Raw genomic sequence first — 24,606 nt, 5'->3', positions numbered from 1 at the left:
CCCCCGCCCCGGCCTCCCCCGCGGCCCGCCTGGCTCCCGCCGGGCCTCTCCCGCAGCCCCGCCTCGCCCGGCCGGGACCACCCCTTCCCTCCCCGAGCGGGAGGGTCCTTCTGGCCTCGGCCCAGGGCTTTCTCTGAGTCTGGCCGAGCCTGGCCTTCCTGACAGTTTTCTCGAGTAAGTCACTCTTTCCTGCCTCGCCGGCGCCCGTGGGCTGTACATATGTTCCACAGATGGGGTGTAGATGGTCTTGACATTGTTTCCCAATGTACTCGGCATGTGCCAAACTCCGTTGTCACCCCTTCCAGGTAAAGCCTGTGTAGTAACCCCGGGGCTTCCAGTTAGCTTTCCGTACACATGTTCTTTCCCACTTGGTATCACCCACAGCTGTCCGGCACTCTGTGCCCGTAGTTTTTGAGTCCTGTTTAATGTGTCCTCAAAGTGTATTTTTTACCCCCTCCCCTGTCTGGAGACTGGTCGCACATTCTCCCAGCCCTGCAGGGCCCTATGAAATTCCTGCCTTGTTCCTACATTCAATGCATCCCTCTGTCTGTGGGAGCCATCTGGGGACTTTCCTTCCATTGGCAAAGTAGGCCTGAGTTTGGGGATATTTCCTGTGTCTGTATTGGCAGGGCAGTCTGTCTCCAACTGTTTGAGGACAGTGCACAGGGTCCCATAGTGACCCCTTGAATAGACAGCCTGTGGAGCTGGTTTCACCCAGTAGGCCCAGAGAAGTGCCTGGAGGTGTTCTTTCTGTCACCGCAAAACTGATTGTGTTGCCTTGAAGTCTTGGGCGCTCTCCTTACTGTGTTAGCCCAGCCGGGCAGATGGGTGTGTGAGTCAGAGGCGGGGAGCGTTGCTGCCTTCCACCCGCAACTCTGTTTTCCTCCCCCCTCTTAATGTTATTTCATATATATATCTCCTAGATAGGATGTGAAAAATGATGAGAAGTACATCTTTATATTTCACTCAGCTTAAGAAACAGCATTACCAATTCTGCTGAAGCCCTCACAGGCCTCCCCTCCTCCCCTACCAGGTAAACACGCTTCTGAATTGTGTTTATCATTTCTCTTGTCTTTTAAAAAAAATTGTAGTTTTACTAAGTACATGTATCGCTAAACAACATTCTTTGTAGTTCTGAATGCGCTTAAAGTTTGTGTAAATGCCTATCATACAGTAATATGTTCCGTGACTTGTTTTTTTCTTAAACTTAACATTAATTTGTGAGAACCATCGCTGTTGTAGCTCTAGTTTGAATATTTTCCCTAATGGATAGTATTCTGTTGTGTGAATGAATATATCATAATTCTCCTCTGGATGAACATTTAGGTGGTTTCCTGTTTGTTGACGCCAACAGTAATGCTTAAGTATTTTTTCCCAGGATTCCTCGTGCTCTCGTGCAAAAGTTTCTTGAGGGTGTGCTTGTGCGTAGGGGTGGCACTGCGCTAGCAGGGCACAGACCGGGGACTCCACTGCACTATGCTGGGTTGTTTTTCACTTGCCTCTGCTCTTCATGCTCTTTGTGTTTCAGCATTCACTCCGCTGATTTACGCTTGCTTTTTCCTCTGTCCTTCCTTTAGGGAAATGAGGAGCCACATTGGTTTGGTTTGCTTTGGCCAGAGCCCTGGCACAACACCAGACTCAGGTGGGAGTCCATGTGTGATGGTGTTGCTCTCTCAGTCCTCAGCAGGCCTCTCTTCCTCTTTCTGTATAGGCCATCGATCGCCTAAGTATTCTAATCCACCTCTTTCAAACGTAAAAGTATCGTGTGCCTTCCTGTGTGGGTCCAATGTTAGTAATACCTGCTTGCCTGTTATTCCTTCATATCCGTCACTGCGTTTGACTGGTGACGTTTGGACAGCTGCCTTCTAGCTTGTTAGACTGAAAAAGCATGAGCCGACTGGCAAGAAGCTGCAACAGAGGGGGTTAAATAAAATCACTGATTGCTGTTAATTTTTGCCCCTAGATCTCTTGGTCACTGAAAAGTCCACATTATAAATTATTAGCCCAAGAAACAGCCAGGCATCCTGATCAAATGAAGAGTTATTATGGTGACTGGGTGTGAGAAGCTTAGGCTGGCCTGTTTTCATGTGCGGAGAGCGTGCAGTTGTGTCGCGTTCACTGACCAGTCCTTGAGCCTGACTGCTGTCCTGCTCCGACTTTATTTTCCAGCCATCACCCTTGTACCTCCCCGCTCCTTGCGGAGCACTTGTGCTCTTTGGAGCATGCTGTGGGTTGGAAAATAATACCCTGTGGGGAGAAAATGCCTGCTGTTGGCCCTTCCAGTTATTAGAGTCATCTGGTTAATTTGAGGTCTCCCAGGGAAACTTGTTCATGTTGTTTCATATATATCACAAGGAGCAGCACTCTGAGTCGAGTGTAGGAGTAAAATTCTTGTCTTGTTTCAAATGAAACACAGACAGATAAATGCACTTAAGAAACATAAACAGGATTGTGGCTCTGCAGTTGGTATGCGTAAGAATGTCATGGGATTCAGTCTCCCTAGTGCGTGGAAGAAGGGGTTGAACAGTAGAGTGTTAGGAACATCATGCATCTTTTCTTGACGCCTATAGAAATATAACTTGCTTTTGAAAAAAAATACTGTTTCCTTTATTAGCAGTCAAGGTTATTAAGTATGAAACGTCCGATTTCCTTACGTACTAAGTTTGACAGTTGATATCTCTGACATTTCACTTTGACACTTCTTGTTTTATTTTTACTGCGAAGGTATATCCTCAGTCTTTCAAATGCAGATTTTGGCTTGTGATTATCTTTCAAATTTTTTTTTAGAGCAACTTTTGTGAAACCACGGATAAGTCAAAAATTCCTGTTATTTTCAAATATGAGTTCCCTTGTGGAATCAATGCAGCGCAGACAGCTCAAAATATCAATGAAGTGTTTGAGAAGGATGTAGCTAATGAACGCACAGTACCTCGACAGTTTGAGAAGTTCCATTCTGGTGATTTTAATCTTGAAAATGAGCCACGTGGGTGACCTGAGACCAAGGTGGATAATGATGAGCCGAAAGCTATAATGGAAGCGAATCCATCTCAGCCTAATCGTGACTTAGCAACAAGGTTTGATGTTACTATTTCAATAATATTGGACCATTTGAAACAAATGGGCAAGGTAAAGAAGCTGGATAGATGGGTTCTGCATGAATTAAACGAGCATCAGAGAAATCATCTCAAAGCTTGCCTTTCTTTGCTGTCACAACATAAAGGCCAACCATTTCTACACCGTATTGTTACATGTGATGGAAAATGGATTGTTCTTGACAATGGCAAGCGTTCAGCACAATGGTTGGATGCAGATGAAGTGCCGAAACACAGTCCAAAACCCAGTATTCATCCAAAGAAGCTAATGGTGTCTGTTTGGTGGTCCAGCACTGGTATTATCCACTACAGCTTCATGAAACCTCCGTCAGTCCTTTACAGCAGATGTCTGCTGCAACCAGTTGGATGAAATGATGTGGATGCTTGCGATTAAGCAGCCAAGATTGGTCAATAGAGACAACCCAATCCTCTTGCAAGACAGTGGTTGAGCTCATGTGGCACAAACAAGTCGCACAAACAACGCTGCTCAAACTACAGAAGCTGGACTTAGAAACTCTCTGTCATCCACCATATTCACCAGACCTTGCACCAACTGACTGCCACTTCTTCCAGGCTTTGGACCACTTCTTGCAAGGAAAAATACTCAGTTCTCAACAAGCTGTGGAAAACGCCTTTCGTGATTGCATCGCCACTCATTCTCCAGGCTGCTTTGCTGCTGGCATAAACAAGCTACCGTTAAGATGACAAAACTGTGTTGACAGTTTAGGTGCATACTTTGATTAATTGTACTGCTTCTTGTTTGAGAGATAATAAACTGCACTTTTGATTCAAGATCAGACATTACATATTTAATGACCTAAATATTTAAATAAAGATGAGCATTGTAGTTATTTCTCAGGTACGTCTCTGCTCTTATTTAACATCTACTAAATTCCCTCGGAATCCATAGTATTTTTTTAACTTTTTATAGATTAATAGCATACCTACAATTGGTTTTAAAATGACTAAGTTAAGCTGGTATCCTAGCTACTTGAGAAACTGAGGTGGGAGAATTCCTTGAGTCCAAGAATTTAAGGCCAGCCTGGGCAACATAGCAAGACCCTGTCTCTGTAAAAAAAAAAAAAAAAAAGTTTTTAAATTAGGTGGGCATGGTGGCAGGGGCCTGTAGTCCCAGCTACTTGGGAGACTGAGGTGGGAGAATCACTTGAGCCCAAGAGTTTGAGGCTGCAGTGAGTTATGACAGTGTCACTGCACTGCCACCTGGGTGACAGAGCTAGACCCCATCTCTAAAAAAAAAAAAAAATGAAATGAAGTAACTAAATTGTTCAATTGACTGCCATTTTTACCAACTTTTTTTAAAAAACAAAATACATGTCCGTGATTACAAATTTGAGCAGTATGGAAACATGGAAAATGTAGAGGAAAAATACCCCAATCCCATCCCTGTTCTCACTCCTCAGAAGTAATCACTGTGAAATACAGTTGGCTTTTAGCATTCTGTTACAAGAAGCCAGTTCTACTATGGTCCCTTTATGAAATTCAAGCTTTCGAAGTTGGCATTGTTCTCCCACCATGCTAGGCAGCACTTCCTCTGCTATGGTCTGATACGGCGTGAACAGTGTGTGGGGTTGTGGGGACCAGGTGCGTGTTGCTTGATGTAGAAGGAAGGGTTTTAGAGTCTCACTGTTGATCCCTTCCCTACAGTCTTTGTATGGTGAGGTTTTCCCTGATATTCTTTTCTCTTTTTCTAAGAGAGGCAGAAAAAATTATTAACTTTTGGAAGCGTGCAAAATTTCCTTAGTGGTTCAAAAGTGATTATTAAGAGCTGAAATGTGCTGTGCTGTATCGCTCACAAACCACATCACCATTCATGTCTGTCTCTCACTACAGAGCACATTTGCGTGTCTTTGTATGTGTACTTAGGGAAGGAGTTCAGCAGTTATCGGTCACATTTCTCCTTCAACCATTTTATTTAAGCAAGTACTAAGATTATGCCTTATCGGACAAAAGTGTTGGAGCCGAAGGAGGTGGTCCTAGCTGAGGTGGCATAACTGGCGTGCACACTTGGGGGCAATTGCCCTGTAACCACAAAAGCACTGGGCAAGCCGGGCTGTATCGCTGTGTGTTCTTACTGTAGACGGGGACAAACACTTTCATGCCTTAGTTTTTTCATCTGTTCATTGGGAATACTTTTACTTTATCCATTCTGAGATACAGAAGAAATAAATATAAAATATGACTTACAGAGCCACAGGAGAAAGTACTTCTTAAATGATAGGTATAAAGTAAGTGTAATTGACCAAATAAGAAAGACCTAGAGAAATTTCTGTTATTTCCCTAGCATGAAAAGTCTTAAAAGCATGTTTGTACCTTAGGAGATTCGAATTTCACGTTGTGAGTGTTGTAATAGAATATCCTCTCTGTCGGGGTAATATTATCTGTCGTCCCCGTGGAAGCTCAGATTCCTTAAGTTAGAAAGAGAATGACTTTCACAGAGTCCATTTTACGCGTATCGATTTACAGATCTTTTGGACACATTAGCGGTTATGTGATTTCTTTTTAAACTAGTTTTCCAATTTCTTAGCGAAGCCAGTAAGTGGCCCCTGCTTCTGTCAGTGCTCGCACGAGGCGGCATCTGTTCCCCGCCCCCTCCTCCAGGCCTGTCCGGTTTGGGCCTGGGCTTGCAGGTGTTGATGTAGACTCGGGCATGCTCAGTGGGTCCTGTGAGATTTGGAGTTGGCCCGGCCCGCATCGGTGTTGTCTCTTTCTGGAAGTGCTTTGGGGATCTAGGGTGCTATGGGAATGATTTGCAGTTGTTGGTCTCTTCCCATTGCGGGGTTTGAAGTGGTATTGAGGGCTCTTGAGAAAAGTCAGAGTTTGGAGTTGGCCAACTTCTTTCAGAGGGCTGTGGAGCAAGGCGGTTTGGTTCTAGATCCGCCAGCACCAGCAGGACCCTCCCTTCTGTCGGCCCTGCTGGAGGAATACACGGCACGGCTTCCGAAGATTCCAGAGTTGGCCTCAGCGCCAACCCTACCAGTGAGAGTGTTTCCTCTACGGACATTCGCAGGGCGATTGGTCAGAAAACCGCCTGGACCTGTGTCCCTTTTACCTTGTTACAAACCAGAGAATGGCTTGGTCACAGCTCAGGGATCACCACGCAGGCACACCTGTGCCTGGTCTCTTGAGGGGAAGCACCGTGGAAAAGGGAATGAAATGATGACACATTGTTACTGAGCTTACATAGCTTACAGAAAATAGGCTGTTCACACGTTTCATTGATAGTCAGTTATGTCTCAAGATCACGAGACAGCTTGATCATGAGCTGGCCGATACAGCGGCCACTGGCCACATGTGGCTACTTAAATTTAAATTAAGTAAAATTTAAATTCACTTCCTCAGTTGCGTTAGCCCCATCTCAGGTCACACTGGTCACGTGTGGCTGGTGGCTTCCATATTGGACAGAGCAGATCGACATTTCCAGGACCAAAGAAAGTTCTATTAGATAACACTGTTTGAGAGAGAAAACTGTCTAAAGGTGGCATTTCTAGTGTTAATATTTTTGGTTTATCCTTATGCATTTGATTAAATGGAATACTTTTGCCCTCTTCCAAATTATTTAAAAATGCCCCTTTTTCTGTGCTGTTTCAAGGGCCCATTAGTTTTCTTCTGTTATTTTCTCTTTAAACATTGTTACCTCTGGTTTGCTCCTCTTCCTCCTGTCCCTATTTGCTCCTGGGGCCTCCCAGCCATTTGATTCCCATAGTGTTAAGTCTGAGTCAGCATCTATTGAGAAAACTGACTAGAGGCATTGACTCTAAAATGGCTTTTAAATGGTAGAATTGTGTATGATTTTGATCATTTTAGTGACTTCTAAAATTTCTACAATAAACACGTAGTACAGAAGAGACTAATAAATGTTCTTTTAAAAATATATATTGATTCTGTGAATATACAAAATGCTGCTGAATTGTACACTTCAGAAGAGTGAACTTTATGATTTTTCTATTTGCAATAAAGCTGTAAGAAAAGTACATGTGAATGAACATGAGTGGATGAGGAAGTGAGGCACTTAGGTTTCACTCCACTCATTACCTTCCTTTCTTGGTTCTAGAGTTGCTTGTTCATTTTTGTTGGTAGCAAAAATGGTGAATGGAGAATGTTCTAGACCATTACTTCCTTTCTGATGGGGTAAGTGGTGAAGCATAGATGGTAAGAGTGTCGATGATGAGGCCAAGGCAGGTGGATCATTTGAGCTCAGGAGTTCGAGACCAGCCTGAGCAAGAGCGAGACCCCGTCTCTACTATAAATAGAAAGAAATTAGCAGAACAACTAAAAATAGAAAAAATTAGCCGGGCATGGTGGTGCATGCCTGTAGTCCCAGCTACTCAGGAGGCTGGGGCAGGAGGATTGCTTGAGCCCAGGAGTTTGAGGTTGCTGTGAGCTAGGCTGATGCCACAGCACTCTAGCCTGGGCAACAGAGTGAGACTCTGTCTAAATAAAAAAAAAAGAATGTCGACGATGACAAGTTTATTTATTTAATGTTTGTGCAGATTCCTTCAGACTGTAAAATTTTAAAGATACACTAAAGGTTAGAATAGTTGAGTTTAGTTGTAGCTTCACCAGTTTTTCTGAACCTTGAATATTGTTCTTCCTTTCTTCTCTTTGTGAGTAATGATCTTTGTCAGCTCCTGGGTTTCATTCATCCTCTCAGCACTTCCAGTACTTCTAGTTCTGTAAACATCGACCTACGCTAGGTGGAACTCACAGGTTCTTTGGCAAAAAACGTTTTTTAGAACTGTGTGCATCTTAGAAATTGCCCTGTGGGTAATTTACTCTGTGTACTTTTTTAGTGACCTGATCTAGGTAGATAGGAGTGATGTTTTAAAACTTATTTCCTACTGCAATAGCTGTTCCTCTCTTGGTGGGCTGTGTAACTTGACAGTCTGCCTCTCAAAACCTTACTGTGAGCAGGATTTCCGCCAGGTCACCTTTTGGGTATAATCAGCACATCAGCTGTCTCTGGGGCATTTTAGACTTGGTTATTGTGCTCAGACATGGGAAGCAGTTGTTCTTCAGAACGTATGTGTGTGCACATGCGCGTGTCTGCCTGTCTTTGAGTTACCTTTTCTTCCTCTCTTCACAGGTGAGACATTCTTTGTAGCAGTGTTTGTTTGTTTTTAATAGTTTAGAACACACAAAAGCCTTAGGACATCAGTGGTCATTTATTTGATCCCTCCTCACTAACCTTTTCCTGTCTGTAGTTGAAAACCACCAGATGGCTTCGGGGTTCAGGGAGCAGCTTTTCCCTCCCGTTTCCCCGTTCCCAAACACACTGCACGTAAACTGTTCACGATTCTGCCCATTCCCTGCCACTGTAGTCTCTCCTGAAAGGTAACCACTAGTAGCAGTCCAGAGTGATGTTTTCAAAATGCAAATCAGATCATGTCACTCCCCTCTCCATAATATTCCAATTCATGCATTCAGCAAATGCTCATAGACCAGCTTGAATGTGCCACAAACAAAATCCTTGATCTCAGCGTACGTTCCCGCGGGCAGGGACAAGAGACACTAGCAAATGGCTTTCCATCACACTTCTAATAAAACCCCTTTTCATGGCTTAGGAGACTCTTTGCCATGTGGCCCCTTCCCGAGTCTCTGATTCCACCTTCTGCTGGTCTCCACTGTGCTCCCTCGGCTGGGGGAGCTGGGCCTAGCCCTGCCCTAGGGCGTTAGCACTTGCTGTTCCTCTACCTGGGAGCCTCTTTCCCGGATCATTGGGTCGTTGTGACTGGCTCCTGGCTATCGTTCCTGTCTCAGCTGACTTGCCACCTTGGAAGCCTGTCCTCACCTGCCCAGTCCATTCCGGGAGTTTTTATAGCTGCTTCACAGCTATCCTCTTTATCTGAAATAATCTTGTTCTTTTATTTAGTTATTTATAGGTGCTCAATAAATACATTTGTCAGGTCAATCACACTGATTTTCGTATAGTGTCTTTGTTTATGATGTTTATTGAATGAATGTCTATTATACACAGCTCATCCGTTCAACAAATATTTACCGAGTGGTCCTGTGTGCCAAGCACTGACCTCAGTGCTGAGGAGCCGGCAGCAAACAGACTGACAAAGTCCCTTCTGTCCTACAGGTGCTTTCTAGTGGGGGAGACAGATAAGGAACAACTGAATGCGTAATTAGATCTGTGGTAAGTGGTCAGACCGTATTGTCAGGGGAAAACAGAGTGTGGGGCAGGGCTGTCCTGGGCAGGGGAGGGCTCTGGTGAGGCGACAGTTGAGCTGATGCTGGATGAAGTAATGGAAGGGACTGGCCAGTTACTGTGTGCCCGTCAGAGGCAGGTGCTGAGATCCGAGATCCCTTTCCCCAGAAGGGGAAACTGAGGCCCAGTGAGGGGAAGGCATTTTTGTGAGACTGCACAGTTTCGAGGTGGGTAGAGCCAGGATTTGTCTGATGACTCGTGATTGTCTGATGCAAGAGCTATTTCACTGTTTAAACGTGGTCCCCCCAGCCCTGTCTGGTTCTCGTAGCTGACAAGCGATTCTTACTGCCTTACTCTCTGTTATGGGAGTCACAGAGTGTGGCTCTGTCGCCGTCCTCGGCGTGAGAGGCTCCACAGCTCAGTGGCTGCGAGTTTGGGTTCTGGAGCCAGTTTGCCTGGATTGAATCCTGAATCTACTGTTTACTATATAAATTATCTTGGGCAAATCATTTAACCTCTGTAATGCTTCAGTTTTCTCATCTGTAAAATGGGCATAATAATTATCCCCTCATAGGGTTATCATGAAAATTAAATGAGACTAATACAGGTTAATTGCATATGTGGCACACAGAAAGCACTTAATAAATATTGGCTATTATTATTGCTGTCTTTCTTGACAATCCACTTTCTCTGTCTCCCCTTGCCCTTCTCAAAACAAAACAAAACAAAACAAACGTGCTTTCTTTCTAGAATTAGGATGATACTCATATTTCCTAATTGAGACCATCGCAATGTCTTGGACTCACCTTAGGCACAGATCCTGCCAAACCCTAAGCTTCTTAGGCTAGAAAGTCAAAGCAAAATATTTTGGTTCTTAAGCAGTGGCTGGGTCGGGATCCTGTTTCTACATCCTGCCCGCTTGCATGAGCGGAAGGGATGGTGCAGGCCCCGCCTGCAAACCACAACTCTGTTTCGAGCCAGCTTGACTTGACAGCTTCCCCTTTCTACCTCCTGACTCCTTTAGCTCTGGTTTGGCAGCCAGAAGAGCAACTAAACCGGTTTGCAGCTCGCCGTTCATCACCAGTAAAAACGGAGCAACTCCTAGGAACATGAGGATTTAAATGTAGTGGATATTTTTCTCCTGAAGTTTTCGTTTTTATGTTTATACTACAGAAAGACTTTATTCTTTTATTCTACTTTTACAGCAGAAACCTGGTAATACCTTTATGGCCTCTTCTGAAACTTTTGGATCTTTGTATGTTAATTTTCACCTTTAATAAGCACCAAGATTTTATTTTTCCGTTTTGGATGGAAATCTACAATTTATGTACTTGTTTCTGGTTCTTCCTTGTGAACGTCTAGAACACAGATCAGCTTTTCCCTGGTTCTGGAGCGTAATGAACCAGACCCTCCAGGCCTGATGAACAATGCAGACCAGGGCGTGGTGGGTAACCACGCACAGCTCTTTAGTGCCTGCGTTTGCTTATTCAGATTAGTTTTTATTGTTCCCTACTGGGCCCTCTTTCTCCTTTGTTGCTTCTAACATGCCACAGGCCGAAGCACCAGGTAACTAAAAGTGGTAAGAGTGAGTGGCTCTGGATACCGGGCCAAGGGCAGTCAGCCGTGTTCTAACGAGAGTCAAAGCTGGTGTTTAGGGGTCAGTAAGAAACATTTTTGCTCATCTTATCGTGTAGGTTGTGCTTCAGAGAAAGGGGGATGCTGGTGTTTTAGGGGAGACAGTTAATCTTCTAAAATCTTAGGAAATCAAAACCCCTCTTGAAGACATATTTAGAGATACAACTCAACTTTTGCATTTGATTGGAGTGTTATTAATGGATTAGCAGATAAAGCACTCTAGGCTTGGTTAAACTTGTTCTGATGATGTCTGGTCAAGTTGCGATTCCTTTTTTTTTTCCCCTTCACCTCATTGATTTGTTATGAAGAAAAACAAAACATATGTAAAATGTTTGAGCATCTGTATTCGTGGATGTCGTTGCCACCACATCTTTGGAAAATGCCAGTGAAACTATGAATCGGATGGTGTAGTGTTTGCACTGTGGTAGACCTGATTTACATTAGTCATCGTTTACCCATTTGCAACTAGGGTTTTGTTTGGTGCTTTCAGCTCATAGACAATGGGATTGGCAGTGTAATATACCTTCAGTCTATTGTTTAATAAAACTGTCTCCTCAAAATTAAAACGTGTGGAGAGTCCTCTGTAGCATCCTGTCATCTCTCCCGTGCAGAGATGACATGCCCTGTTTTGCTGTGGATAAAAATGAATGAGCAGCTCTGGAAACCAAGGTCCTCTGGGAACATAAAAAACTCTTGTGGCTATTAATGGATTTAATTGTATTTCCTCTCTGCCACCAAAATGTGCAGTAAATTGTTTATGCCCTTGCCTGTAATGGAGAGAATTGTCCATTAAATGCACATAATATCATTATCGCTTTGTTTTTATTGTAGATAGTCCTCTATCTTGCCTTTAAAAAAACTTATAAAAAGGGATGGCTGTAATTATTACACATCGCCCATTAATCCCTCTGGTCGACTTTTCTCTTCGTGGATAAAAGGGAAAGTATCGTCTCACTGGAGAAGCAAACTTGGCTCGAAGTGGGCCCTGGCCTCCTACATCCAGGATTTGGCGTAGGGTTAGATTGGTGTGCTTTGGGCTGCGGCCAGGTGATATGTTAAGTTCCCGAAGGGCCTGGTTCTAAGGCGGCCTTCACCGGTAAGTGAATGCCAGGTCTCGGTGTGGCGAGGCTTCGTTTCATTTAGATCCGTTTAAGAGAACATTTAGAGAAGAATGACTGCTCGGGATTATGGCTGTTTGTTTTTTGTGTTTGTCATTTAGGTATTTCTTCCTATATTATCATAAATCTGGAGGAAAAAAGTCAGCAAATTGCTTTTTAAAACCATACGCCAAAAATGCTTTGACATTAACATTTGATTTCCTGGCTTTACCTCGCCTTGTGGGCTCGGTGAGTCTCTGTACCTTCCCGTACATCCCTCTGCCCAACTTCCTCATTTAGTCCAAAGATACAGGGCAAACATTAGAGGCCAGTGGCTGCTGCGGGTGCGAGGGAGGGCCAGGAACAAGCGGACAGAAACCCCAGCCTTGCGCAGCCACCTGCTGGGGCCCAGCGGGCAGCAGAGAGTGAGCCAGCTAGTGGGCAGATGCAGCATCTGTGACGGGAAGAGTGCAGCAGGAAAGGGGGGCGAGTGCTTGGAGGGAGGAGCCTGTCTAAGAAGACCTGAGAAGGTGAGCGCACCATGGGGAGCACACAGGGAGGCAAAGCCCAGTGGATTTTATGGGGAGAGCCTTCCCAGCGGAGGGAGCAGGAGTAGTGGTAGGTTCCATGAACATCTGGAGGCCAGTGTGGCTGGAGCCACGTGAATGAGGGAGAAAGTAATAGATAAAAGCAGAAAAGTGGAGTGGGCAGACCTTACAGGCCAGTGCAGCACTGCGGCTTTGACCTTGAGCGAGCTGGGAAGCCTCTGGGGTTTGAGCCAGAGAAGAGGCGGTGGCGACGTCCACCATGAAAGATCCATGGGCCACGTGTGTTGTCTGCGAGGAGGGCCGGCGGAAGCAGGGGGTCCGGTCTGGAGGCTGCTGTGGGGATGTGGGTGGGAGCGGGTGTTGGCTCGGGCCAGCGGTGGGGGGTGGAGAGGAGAAAGTGGATTCTGGGTATATATTCAAGCCTGAAGGATTTGCTTATGGATTGGGTCTGAGGTATGACAGAAGAGAAGCATTCAGGGATGACTCCAACGTTTCATTTAACTTCTGTGTGTCAGTTTTCCGTTTCTCTTTTAAAATCATTGCTATTGTCATCTCGTTATCTTAGTGCCTCTGTGAGAACAGCGTCTGTGTAACAGAGCTCTTGAAGGCGCTTGTTTCCACTTTGGTCATTTGTAATTAATTGGAAATAAATTTCCTTGGGAATTTACTGGGTGAGAGAATAATCCAGAGGTCGGCAGCTGATTGTGTTAAAAATCTAGGTAAGTTCTTTCTGCTCTTCCGCCGAGATGACGCCTTTGGAGCAGCTGAGCCTCAGCATTCCTGATTACTTGTGGTCTGGCATCACCTCTGATCCTTATTTATTGGATGGTTTGGAAGAGGGAGATCTGTTACAGAAGCCATTAATAGCCATAGCCCACATTCTTTGTCACTAACCCAGTGAGATGAAAAATAAAAAACATCGTGGTTTTTTTCCTTCTTAAGTGATTGGTTTGCTGTAGCAGACAGGAGTCTGGGCTTCCTGGGAGCTGCTCTGCGGGGAGGAGTCCTGCAGAATGATCTAATTTGTGTAATCTTGAAGGTGGAGCTATTTTTGAAAGAGAACAGAAAAATAATGGAACCCTTTGCTCGAGAACGCCAAACTGGATCTTACTGATATAAAAAGAAAAGGACTCAGTTAGACCTTGTAGTTTGAGCTCCCGTTTCCCTGTTCTGCCCACCAGGTCTAAACGCTCAGTGATGGCTGGACTTGGGCAGTGGCTCTTGAAAATGGCAGCTGCCTTGTTCTTTTCTTTTTCTTTCTCTGTCTGTCTCTCTTTTTTCTTTTTTCTTTTTCTTTTTTTTTTTTTTTTTTACATTTTAGATAAGTATATTACTTGTGATTTGGATGAGGTGAGTCACATAAAAGAACAGTTACCAAGGTCAGAATTAGAATTCTCTTTACAGTTCTTATAGTGGACTGATAGTTTACAACTAGTTCTCAACCCTAAACCCTATCGGACCCCATGGCCCCTCTTCTATCTGATATTTCTACAGTGTCTTAACTAATATAAAGGAAAAAATAAAAGGAACATTATTTGTAATAAAATATGTACTTCTATATGTAAATTTTCAGAAGACAAATGTAAATGCGCACAGCACATTAGAAACCATAGCCGTCAGGTGCTTGCAGGTAAACATGGCTTTATCTCTGTGAATATGACACCTATAAATAGAGACTGATACAGGTGTGTTATGTTGTTGACTCAGACGAGACGAGATGCCATCAGTGATAGAATTTTCTGAAACGATGAGTAAGGTGAGGTGCGGTGGCTCATACCTGCAATCCCAGCATTTTGAGAGGCCAGTGTGGGAGGATCACTTGAGGCCAGAAGTTCCAGACCAGCCTGGGCAACAGAGTGAGACCCTGTCTCTACAAAAATTTTAAAAATATATAAAATGCTGAATTAATAAGGTTCAGTCTTTTCTCCATATAGTAGTTACATTCCTGGAAAATGCAGTGTATGCTAAATGGTGAAAAAAATACTTTTGTTTCTTTGTAAAATCTGAGATAATTATAAACTGCTTCCTACATATATGTCTGGCAGGGCCAAGGGCAGATTTGGTAAGAAACTGAAGAACCTTACGCTTCAGGGCCCTTCACCTACACAAGCTACTTCCATGGCCCTGGACCCAGGTGTAATGTCTTGTACATTCAGAACAGTATACATGTAATAAGTACACCTTGGTGAATTTTTACAAACTGAACATACATAGCTAGCACCCACGTCAAAAAACAGAGCATTAATAACATCCAGAAGAGTACCATGCCCCTCCTAATTGCCAGCCCTCCCTCTCCACCAAAGACAACTGGCATCCTGACTCTTAACAGCATAAATTAGTTTTGCGTTAATTTTGTACATTTGTATCCAGCTTCTTTTCTAAACATTATATTTATGTGATTCACCCACATCATTGCATGTAATTGTAGTTCATGTAGTTCTTGTTGCTGTGCAGTACTGTATTCTGTTATATGAATACATTGCAGCTTCTGTAGCCATTCTGCGATGATGGCCATGTGGGAGATTTCCAGTTTGGGGCTCTTATGAGCAGTGCTGCTGTGAACATTCTTGCACATGTCTGTTATAGACCTAAGCACTCCTTTGTCTTGAGCATATAACCAGCAGTCGGAGTGTTCCTCATGCTCCACACCCACCAACAGTTAGTATTCTTTGCAAAGAATAGGGGTGGGGATAAAATGGGGTCTCCTGCAGTTTTAATTTGCATTTCCCTAATGATATTGAGTGCCTTTTATATGTTTGCTGGGCATTTGGACATCCTCTTTTGTGAATTGTCTATTCTCTGTTCAGGTCAGTTGCCTATTTTTCTATTGAGTTGTCTCTGTTTCTTATTTACTTTTCTTTTTCTCCCAAATATCTTCTCATCCTCTGTGGGTTGCCTTTTTACTCTGTTTAATGGTATCTTGATGAACAGAAATTCTTAAATTCTTAATATAGTTCATTTTATCAATTTTTACCTTTATGGTTGGTGCCTTTTATGTCCTGTTTAAGCACATTTGCCTACTTTAAGATCATGAAGATGTCCTCTAGTGTCGTCTTCTGAAAGCTTTACTGTTTGCTGTCCTCATATATGAGTGCGAGGTGTGAGTCAAGATGTTTCCTCCATGTGGGTATTCGGTTAACCCTGCACTGTTTATTTACAAGGTCATCCTTTTCTACTGCACTGTCACTCAGTCATAAATCCCAGGACATGTAACATTTGATTCTATTGATAGACTTTCTGTCCTGTAGCGTTGGTCAGTTTGTAAATCCTTGCACTGATGTTCCCCACTCAGTTACGGTATCTTTCTAACAGGCCTGTTCTTGTGGTATGAGTCCTCCGGTTATGTGCCTCTTCATAATTGCCTTAAGTAACCTTTTTGTCCTTTGCATATCCTTAGAATTTTAGAGTCAACTTTTCAGTTTCCTTAAAAACCCTTTGTGGGGAGGTCGGGCACTGTGGCTCACGCCTATAATCCTGGCACTCTGGAAGGCCGAGCCAGGAGGATCGCTCTAGGTCAGGAGTTCAAGACCAGCCTCAGCAGGAGTGAGACCCCCGTCTCCACTAAAAATAGAAAGAAATTATCTGGACCAATAAAAATATATAGAAAAAATTAGCCGGGCATGGTGGCACATGCCCCCGCTACTCAGGAGGCTGAGGCAAGAGGATTGCTTAAGCCCAGGAATTTGAGGTTGCTGTGAGCTAGGCTGACACCACGGCACTCTAGCCTGGGCAACAGAACAAGACTGTGTCTCCAAAAAAAAACCCTTTGTGGGGAGGGATTTTATTTAGGATTGCATTAGATCTATAGATTAATTTGGGGAGAATTGAAATCTTTAAAATATTGAGTCTTTCAATTAATGGGCATATGTCCATTTATTTAGGTCTTTAATTGGCTTTGCACTTTTTAGCATATTCTACATCTTTCTTTAGATATATCCCTATGTATTTGATATTTTTAAATCCTAGAGCTAATTTTGTTAACAGTAATTTTGTATGCTTTTTCTTATATAGAGTACTCTTTTTTATAAGCTATAGGCCCTACAAAACCTGGTTCTGTCCCTGGGCAGAACGTTTTCAGCTTCACTTACGTGTGGGATACTAGTCATTTCTTCATTGTGCAGGAGTTGAAGGTTCCCATGACTGTGGGTTGTGGGATGTCTGGCATTCTTGTTTTTGCTGCCACTGAAAGTCAGTGAAGTTCTCCGTCATTATGACAATGCAGAAAGCACCCTAGAGGCATTGTCACAACCATCTCTCTCGAGACTCACTCGTTACAGACATTTTGCCCTTATTACCGTTATTATAGTCCATAATTGTAAGTGTGCTTGAATGTCCTCAAGTATGTATGACATTTTGCTTGCTTGTTTATTTTAGGAAAAGACCTGAAATAAGCCAGCAGTTTCCAGTGTTGCCGTCTGTAACTTTAAAAGTTAGCAAATGGTTAATCTTCACAGACTCCTGTTTACAGCCCTTCCCAGAGAGTGGATTTCTGACCTTGGAGCCAGAAAAATTAAATCCTTCCTTTAACAATTAAAAACTCCATGATTTGGGGTCAGTAACCTTTTTTTTCTTTTTAAAGACACAGTCTTGCTCTGTCACCTAGGCTGGAGTGCAGTGGTGCAGTCATAACTCACTGCAGCCTCGAACGGGCTCAAGCGATCCTCCTGCCGTTTAGCTGAGTCTACAGGCACAGGCCACCACAGTCAACTAATTTTTAAATTTTTTATAGAGATGGGGTCTCACTGTTGTTGCCCAGGCTGGTCTTGAACTCCTGGCCTTAAGCAGTCTTCCCACTTTGGCCTCCCAAAATGCTGGGATTATAGGTGTGAGCCACTGCGCCTGGCCTCAGTTACCTTTTGAGCTTCAGTCTTCTCATCAAAAGAGAAAGCAATAAAAATAACTGTCTGGCTGACTACTCAGAGCTGTTAAGAAGAACAGATGAAACAATTTATAAATGCTTGTAAGTCTTACAGTACTGTAGAAATGCCAGTGGTGGCTGGGCACAGCGGCTGTATAAAAAGTAAAAAGAAATTAGCCAGGCGTGGTGGCGCACGCCTGTAGTCCCACCTATTCAGGAGGCTGAGGCACGAGGATCGCTTGAGCCCAGGAGTTTGAGGTTACAGTGAGCTGTGATGATGCCACTGCACTCCAGCCTGGGTGACAGGGTGAGACAGTATCTCAAAGAAAAAAAAGAAAGACAGAAAAAGCAATGCCATTGGTGTAAATTCACATATTTGTTGACTGTTCTTCTTTGCCAGGACATTAGGCATAATTACCAAGATGAAACCTCCTAAATAGTTTGGATCTGCCCAGTTTTGGGGTTCTTTGAGCATGGTCACTATAACTGTAACTTATTCATAGGCAGTGGCATCTGTTTTCTAAAAGTGTGTGTGCATGTATAGGAAGGCAGCAGAGTGCTAGTCTGTTGGGATTCCTATGTCTTAATTCTGGTTTTGTAAATAAAAGCTGGCAAACCACTCACTTTCCATTTTCTTCATTATCTCACTGCTTAGAAATGCTTTGAGGATTAAGATAAAATCACTAAACAGCTTTATGTTCCTCAGTGAAACGTACCATATGAATGTAGGGGATACATTTTTATAATTAAATTCTCTTCCATATTAATTCACTGTAATCTTGGCCTTCTAGCCAGTGGATTGGGAAATTCTTGGCCTGTTTGTGGATAGAAAAGGTGACAAGACCTTGGAATATAAGTTGTGAGGGAGAAGGGTTACTGGTTTTGCAGTTTTGATATGCAATATACTTAATAAGATACTGAATTTCACAGTGATTTTCCCTCCCAATAAACCTTAGTCTCCATAATTAGTGTCACCTCTAGAATGCAGCTTCTTACACACAAATGCTCTTCTTAATTGCATTTTGGTTTCATTTGAGGTTTTAGCATTTGATTATTTTCCTCCCTGAGTTTTATTTTTTGACAGTCCACTTACTCCAATAGTTTTTTTCTCATTGTTGTTTTTATTTTTAATCAATGTTATACGTACATTTTAGAGAGTCAAGTAGTTCTGCAGGCTTGTTTAGAAGACCGTCTGTGGACATCGTCTGTGAATCCCAGCTGTGGAAGACTGTTGGCTTTTTCGTCATCACCCCCATTTTCCCAATAAAATCATGACTGTGGTTAGAGTATTATTCGGAGCTTTTATTATTATGACCATAGAAAAGCAAGTCACAGTTGAGCCATGTAGCAAACTATGATGTTTCCTTTCCTGGCCAACTTTTTATTTTTCCTAGCATTAATAAGTGTCTTTCTAGTTTGGTTTAATAATAGCTAACATTAATGGAGTAAACAACATTTTCCAGGTGCTGTTAATTGTTGTCTGTGTGTTAACTCCTCTAATCGTCAGGGGATTGCAGAGGCACAGAGAGGTCAGATAACTTGTCCAGAAAGCACAGCAGAGCTGGCCTCCTGCAGTCCGGCTCCGTGACCTGTGCTCCTGACTACTGTGCCGCACTTTCTTAGTCTTCTGTTCACAGGTACTTAAACATTTTTTTATTGAGGTAAAATTTAAATGCAGTGAAAATCACAGATCTTAGGTTTATAGTTTGATGAGTTCTGACAAGCATACGTTCATGTAATCAATACCCCAATCAAGATACAGGACTTATCACTTCCAGTCAGTCCCCACTGCTCATAGTCGGTTACTGGTCTGGCTTCCAGCCCTGCAGGTTCATTTTGTCTGTTCTTAGACTTCACATAAATGGACCCGTGCAGCATATATTCTTGTGTTGCCTTTCTTTAGCTAGGTTCATCATGTCGTGCTGTGTGTTAGTAGCTCACTCTTTTTTATTGCCTAGTAGTATTTCATCGAAACAAATATCACAATTTGTTTATCTATTCTCCTGTTGATAGACCTAAGGGTTTTGTTTTTTGTTTTTTGTTTTTTTTTACAGTTTTTGGCTTTTCTGAATAGAGTTTCTGTGAATATTCTTGTACAAGTCTTTCTTAAGACGGGATCTCACTTTGTCACCCAGGCTGGAGTGCAGTGGTACAACTATAGCTCACTGCAGCCTCAAATTCTCAGCTCAAGCAATCCTCCTGCCTCAGCCTCCTGAGTGGCTGGGACTACAGGCATGAGCCACCACGCCCGACTTATACTAGTCCTTTTATGGACATCTATTTTCATTTCTTTTTGGGTAAATATGTAGGAGTGGAATGGTGTGGAATCGTGGGTCTTAGAGTATAAGTAGGTATACTTAGGTATATATTTACATAGGTATATGGTTAACCAATAGTTTTAACTTTATAAGAAACTGCTAGTTTTTAAAAGGTGGTTGTATCAGCTGACATTCCCACTAACTGTGGCAGATGATTCTGAGTGGCCCCCGTGATTCCTGCCTGCTGATATTATTTATGCCCTAGTATAATCTCGCCCCCTTGGGTGTGGGTGGGACCTGTGACTTGCTTCTTACTAATGGAATATGGCAAAAGTATGTACATGGGTATGTGTGATTATGTTACATCAGACCGTAAATGCCCATCCTGTGAGTAGACTCTCTCCCTGGCTGGCTTTGGAACAGCAGTTTGCCACATTGTGAGCTGCCTGTGGAAAGGGCAGCAAGAAACTGTGGCCCTCGGTCCACCAGCCCACAAGGAACTGAATGTGGCCAACATCATGTGAGCTGGGAGACAGATCCCATCCCACTCACGCTTCAGAGACCATGGTCCTAGCCGACACCGTGATTGCAACTGTACAGAGCACCTGGCTAAGCTGTGCTTGGACTTCTAACCTGCACAAACTGAGATGATAAACATGTACTGTTTTAAGCTGCTAATAAGTTTGTGCTAATATTGTTACACAACAACAGATAACTAATACTAGCATATATACAAATGTTCCTGTTGCTCTGTATCTCCACCAACATTTAGTTTTGTCCGTCTTTTTAACTTTAGCCACATTAATGGGTATGCAATTATAATTCCTTGAGGCTTTAATTTGCAGTTCCCCTAATGACTAATGACATCGAATACCTGCTCATTGGCCATTTGGATATCTTCTTTGGTGAAGTATCTGTTCAAGTATCATTTTTCTGTCGAAAAAATTAGCATGTTTGTCTTTTTATAATATGTTTATAGGAGTTCTTTATATATTACAGATGGAGTCCTTTATCAGATATACGTGTGTGCGCGAGTACGTGCTGTGTGAGGTGTATCTGATATGTACTGTTTTCTTCCATCTGCTCTCACCTCCGCATCGCTCTCCCCTCCCCCAGCTTCCCGCGCTGCTCCCGCTTTACTATAATACGTTTACTCTGTTGTGCTCGTTCTCTCTCCAGATGAGTTTTCTTCAAGCCATTGGACGCCAACTTATGCATGTGATGCCCTGTCCTTAAATATTTCAGTGTTCCTTTCCCCCAGTCACAGGCAAATAGCCAGATAGTCACTATATGTCCAAGCCGGGTGACTTGCGGTGATAAAACTCCATTGTCCAACCCATAGACCCACTCACGCCTCGCCGGCTGCCCCGGCTGCGTCTCTCTCCTGTTTTGTTCCAGGATCCCACCGAGGAACGTGTGTTGCACGTCGTTGTCACGTCTCTTCCTGTCCTGCAAACTGGGGATGATCGCTTGGTCTTTTCCTGCCGTTCTTGTCCTCCACCAGTTCCTGTTCTGGAGGATGATCTGCGAGAGGGATCCCTTAGTATTCCCTCATGACCAGACCCAGGTCAAAAATGTCTCAGCAGTGGAGCTATGATAATCACAGCACGTCGCCTCAAGGGGCCCTGTCACTGCCAGTGCTGACCCTGCTCACGTGGCCGCGTTCGTGTCTGCCAGGTGCCAGTTTTTCTCCACTGTAACGTCATTGTTTTTCCCTTCATCACTGACAAGTGTTTTGTGTGGAGACAGTTTGAGATCATGACAGTAATACTGTCCTCACCAGGCATCCCTCAGTCACCACTGTGTGGGTGCCAGGTGATGGCTTTTTTGTTTTCATTATTCCTTCTACATTTATAAATTGGTAAATCCTTCCGTATAAGGATAAACGTGCCCTTCTCCGTCCTTCCGTATGGACTCATGGATTTGCGTTCTGTTCCGTGGGCTGTAACTTCTGAGCATCGTTATTTATTCTGATGCTCAGATTACTCTGGATCTCGCCAGTGGGAGCCCTTCAAGCTGCTGCTCCCTTATGTGTCTTTGTCCTTCTTTAAACACTTCATGATTTTTTAGAACAATAAGATGTACCAGGTTCATCTTCTGTTTTCTCTGCCCTGGCTCTGGAATCAGCTCTTTCTCTAAGGAGTCCTGGGCCTTTTGGCGGAGGGTGGTATTTAGAACCCAACATCTGGGAGTTTGCTGTGCTCATTTCTTACGGGCGTCACTGCTTCTCAGTGCTCTCTGTAGACAGAGCCAGAAAATACAAGTGCATATACCGTACTTACCCCACTCATCTCTTTCTATATCTATTTCTGTATATATTTTTAAAAAATCATGAATTCAAACTGATACCTTCAATTCCAATTTAATACCTAAGGGTTCGCTCAGCCTTACCCTTCCCCGTGTTTATGAGTACCTTTTCCGACAGTGAGGCATCTGGCTTTCACTGTGCTTGGCATACCTACTTCCGTGCTCTTTGTAACTGGTCTTTACCTGGCCTTCTCTCTCTGCCATATCTACGCACTGCCCACACCCCCGCCCCAGCGCCCTGTGTCCCTGGGCACTAGCTAAACTTTTCCGCAATGACTTCTAGGACAACTGAGGTGGAAAGTGAGAAACAATCCAGTTTACTCTGCAAAATCTAAAGTCGTATTTGTTCCATTATCTACTGTTATGTATAAAAGCCCCTCCACAAGTTATTTGCTTAAGATACGGACAATAAATAGTATTTTGCATACAAACTGCATTTTGGGCAGAGCTCAGCAAGGATAGTCAGTATTCTCTCTGCTCCCCTCAGAGTTAGGTGGGGTGGCTCAGAGATGGGGTTGGGGGCTGGAATCATCTGCAGACTCGCTCATGCACACGGCGTCTGGCAGCTGATGCCAGCTGTTGGCTGGGACCTCTGCGAGGGCTGTGGCTGGAACACGGCCGTGGCTGGAACACAGCATAGGTGGCCCTTTGCATGTGGCTGTTTGGCTTCCTCACAGCATGGTGGCTGGGTTCCAAGGGCGGGGCGGTACCAAAAAGAGCAGCCAGCGGAAGCCGTATCACCTTTTCTCACCTGGCCTGGGAAGTCACACGGTGTCATTTCTAGTGCATTCCACGGGTTAGAAGTGAGTCACTAAGGCCAGCCATATTCAGGGGGAGCATAATTTGTTTCTAGCTTTTCATGAGAGAACTGTCAAAGAATTTGTAGACGTGTTTTAAAACTGGCACAGAATTTTAAAACGTTTTGTTTTCTGAATGATGGAAGATTCATTGGTACCATTGGATTTGTTCAATACTTTTAATTCATTTTGTTTAAAAGTTTTAAAACCTATCTATATCTACTTCTGTAGATGCCTAAAAGAGATCGTGTATATGTTTATTTTAGTAGAGTCTATTGTTTTGCTCTTTTGCTTTCCTCATTTGCCCCTTTTCACTTCTTGTGCTGCATCCTTCCATGTTTTTCTCCGTTCTTGTATAGTATGGAAGTGTAAATACCTATACATGTGGTGTTTTGGGGATATTATTTTAAAAAATGGAATCATATTAAAACTAATTTTTGCATCTTACCTTTCTGAACACCTGTAGAAATCCCTGTAAGTCAAGAGGTTTCGTTCTAATTTGTTCTTCATATTGGCCACACATACTCTATTTTCTGATTTGGCTATTTGATCGTGAAGGGATAAGAGACTGGACTCGGGGAACAGGAGTAGAGAGGGGCAGGATTGGAAGGGGTGGGAGTCAGGCATGAGGGAGAGAGAGGAGTACCAGATATTCCTGGGGTCTCAGACCCGCCTGATGTGCCGTCAGAGGAGAGGGGGAGTTGGAAGTACGGTAGTGGAGAGGAGTGCTGGTCGGTCTTGGTGGGAAATGAGTGTGTTTTGCATGCATTAAAATTACCTACCAAGCAATTGAAGACACAGGACCAGGGCTTCAGTCCAAGGATAGGACTGGAGCTGGCAGACAAAGCTGCGAGAGAGGTGGCCCCTTGGGGGAGGCCTGTGTCTTGCTCAGCACTATGTGCCATTGGTGGTAGACCCAGAAAATGACTGAGACATCTTCATTCCAGACCAGGGTCACGTATTCACACATGGTGCATTACTTTCTGTTCTTTAAAAAGCTGTCTGTTTTTCAGAAGCAGAGTTTTTATTTTTATTTTATATCATATGGGCCAAGGGAACCTTTTGCTAAATATGGCACTGTGAGTTTACTAGTCTTTCTGAGGCACTTAAGACATTTAAAATTCCCTGATCTCTTCTCCAAACCAAATTAACCTAGGCTATGTGTGGTGTAATTAGCACCACTGACTGGCTGAAGAAGGATTTTTTTTCCTTGTCCTTTTCACGTTAGAGAGGAGATTTGTAGCACAGCTAAGTGACGATGCATAATGAGTAGGATGGACACGCGATTCCAACTGGAACTCTTGAGCTAGGCCAGCCCTAAAAACCACTGTGCTCCCCCATTGGGTTTGTTATTATCCTTAAAAATACTGGTGGCCTTGAAATCAGTAGTGGAGAATAATAATGTCATGTTTTTAGGAACAAAAATCTTGTTCTCTGCACGCCCTACCAGGTCAGAAAAATTGAGAGAGATGGTTGTTGTTTCCTACTTTTAGGTTGGATTACTGAAGCTCAGCTAGAGATGACCCAGGAGCTTTGTATAAATGGTGCAGTTGCAGTGGTAGACATCCTTAGCGTTTAATTTTGATCAGAGGGGGAGCTGGGTGGAAGGTGCTTTTCCCTCCAGTCTGTTTGGTTTGGTCTTTTTTCAGATAACTTCACCGGCACTTCAGATCTCAGTTACGCGTAAAGTACTCTGAGAAAGCCACCAGACTGTGTGAGGCGGGCCTGTCCTTAGAGAGCTCACTGTGACACAGAGCAGATCTACATAACCAATGAGCAGGGAACCTGCCGAGTTAAGACAGGAAGACAGGGCATTAATTCCCCTGTAGAATCTGGCATTTG

General features: G+C 43.6%; 1 protein-coding gene across 2 annotated transcripts in view; it reads left to right on the top strand.

Annotated features, from left to right (window-relative positions):
- The window catches only part of PACS1 (phosphofurin acidic cluster sorting protein 1), a 124,237-nt gene that overhangs the window by 478 nt on the left and 99,153 nt on the right, over positions 1-24,606 (top strand). The window contains exon 2 of one of the 2 annotated variants that reach the window (XM_045558426.1): positions 166-174. The exons of the other annotated variant lie outside the window; for it this stretch is intronic. Within the exon in view, the coding sequence (XP_045414382.1) occupies positions 166-174 (9 nt within the window). The remainder of the gene's footprint in view (positions 1-165; positions 175-24,606) is intronic. 2 annotated transcript variants of the gene reach the window in all.

Source organism: Lemur catta, chromosome 7, assembly GCF_020740605.2.
Source record: "Lemur catta isolate mLemCat1 chromosome 7, mLemCat1.pri, whole genome shotgun sequence".
In the NCBI taxonomy this organism is placed as follows: Eukaryota; Metazoa; Chordata; class Mammalia; order Primates; family Lemuridae; genus Lemur; species Lemur catta.
This window is presented reverse-complemented; position numbering and strand designations above follow the sequence as displayed.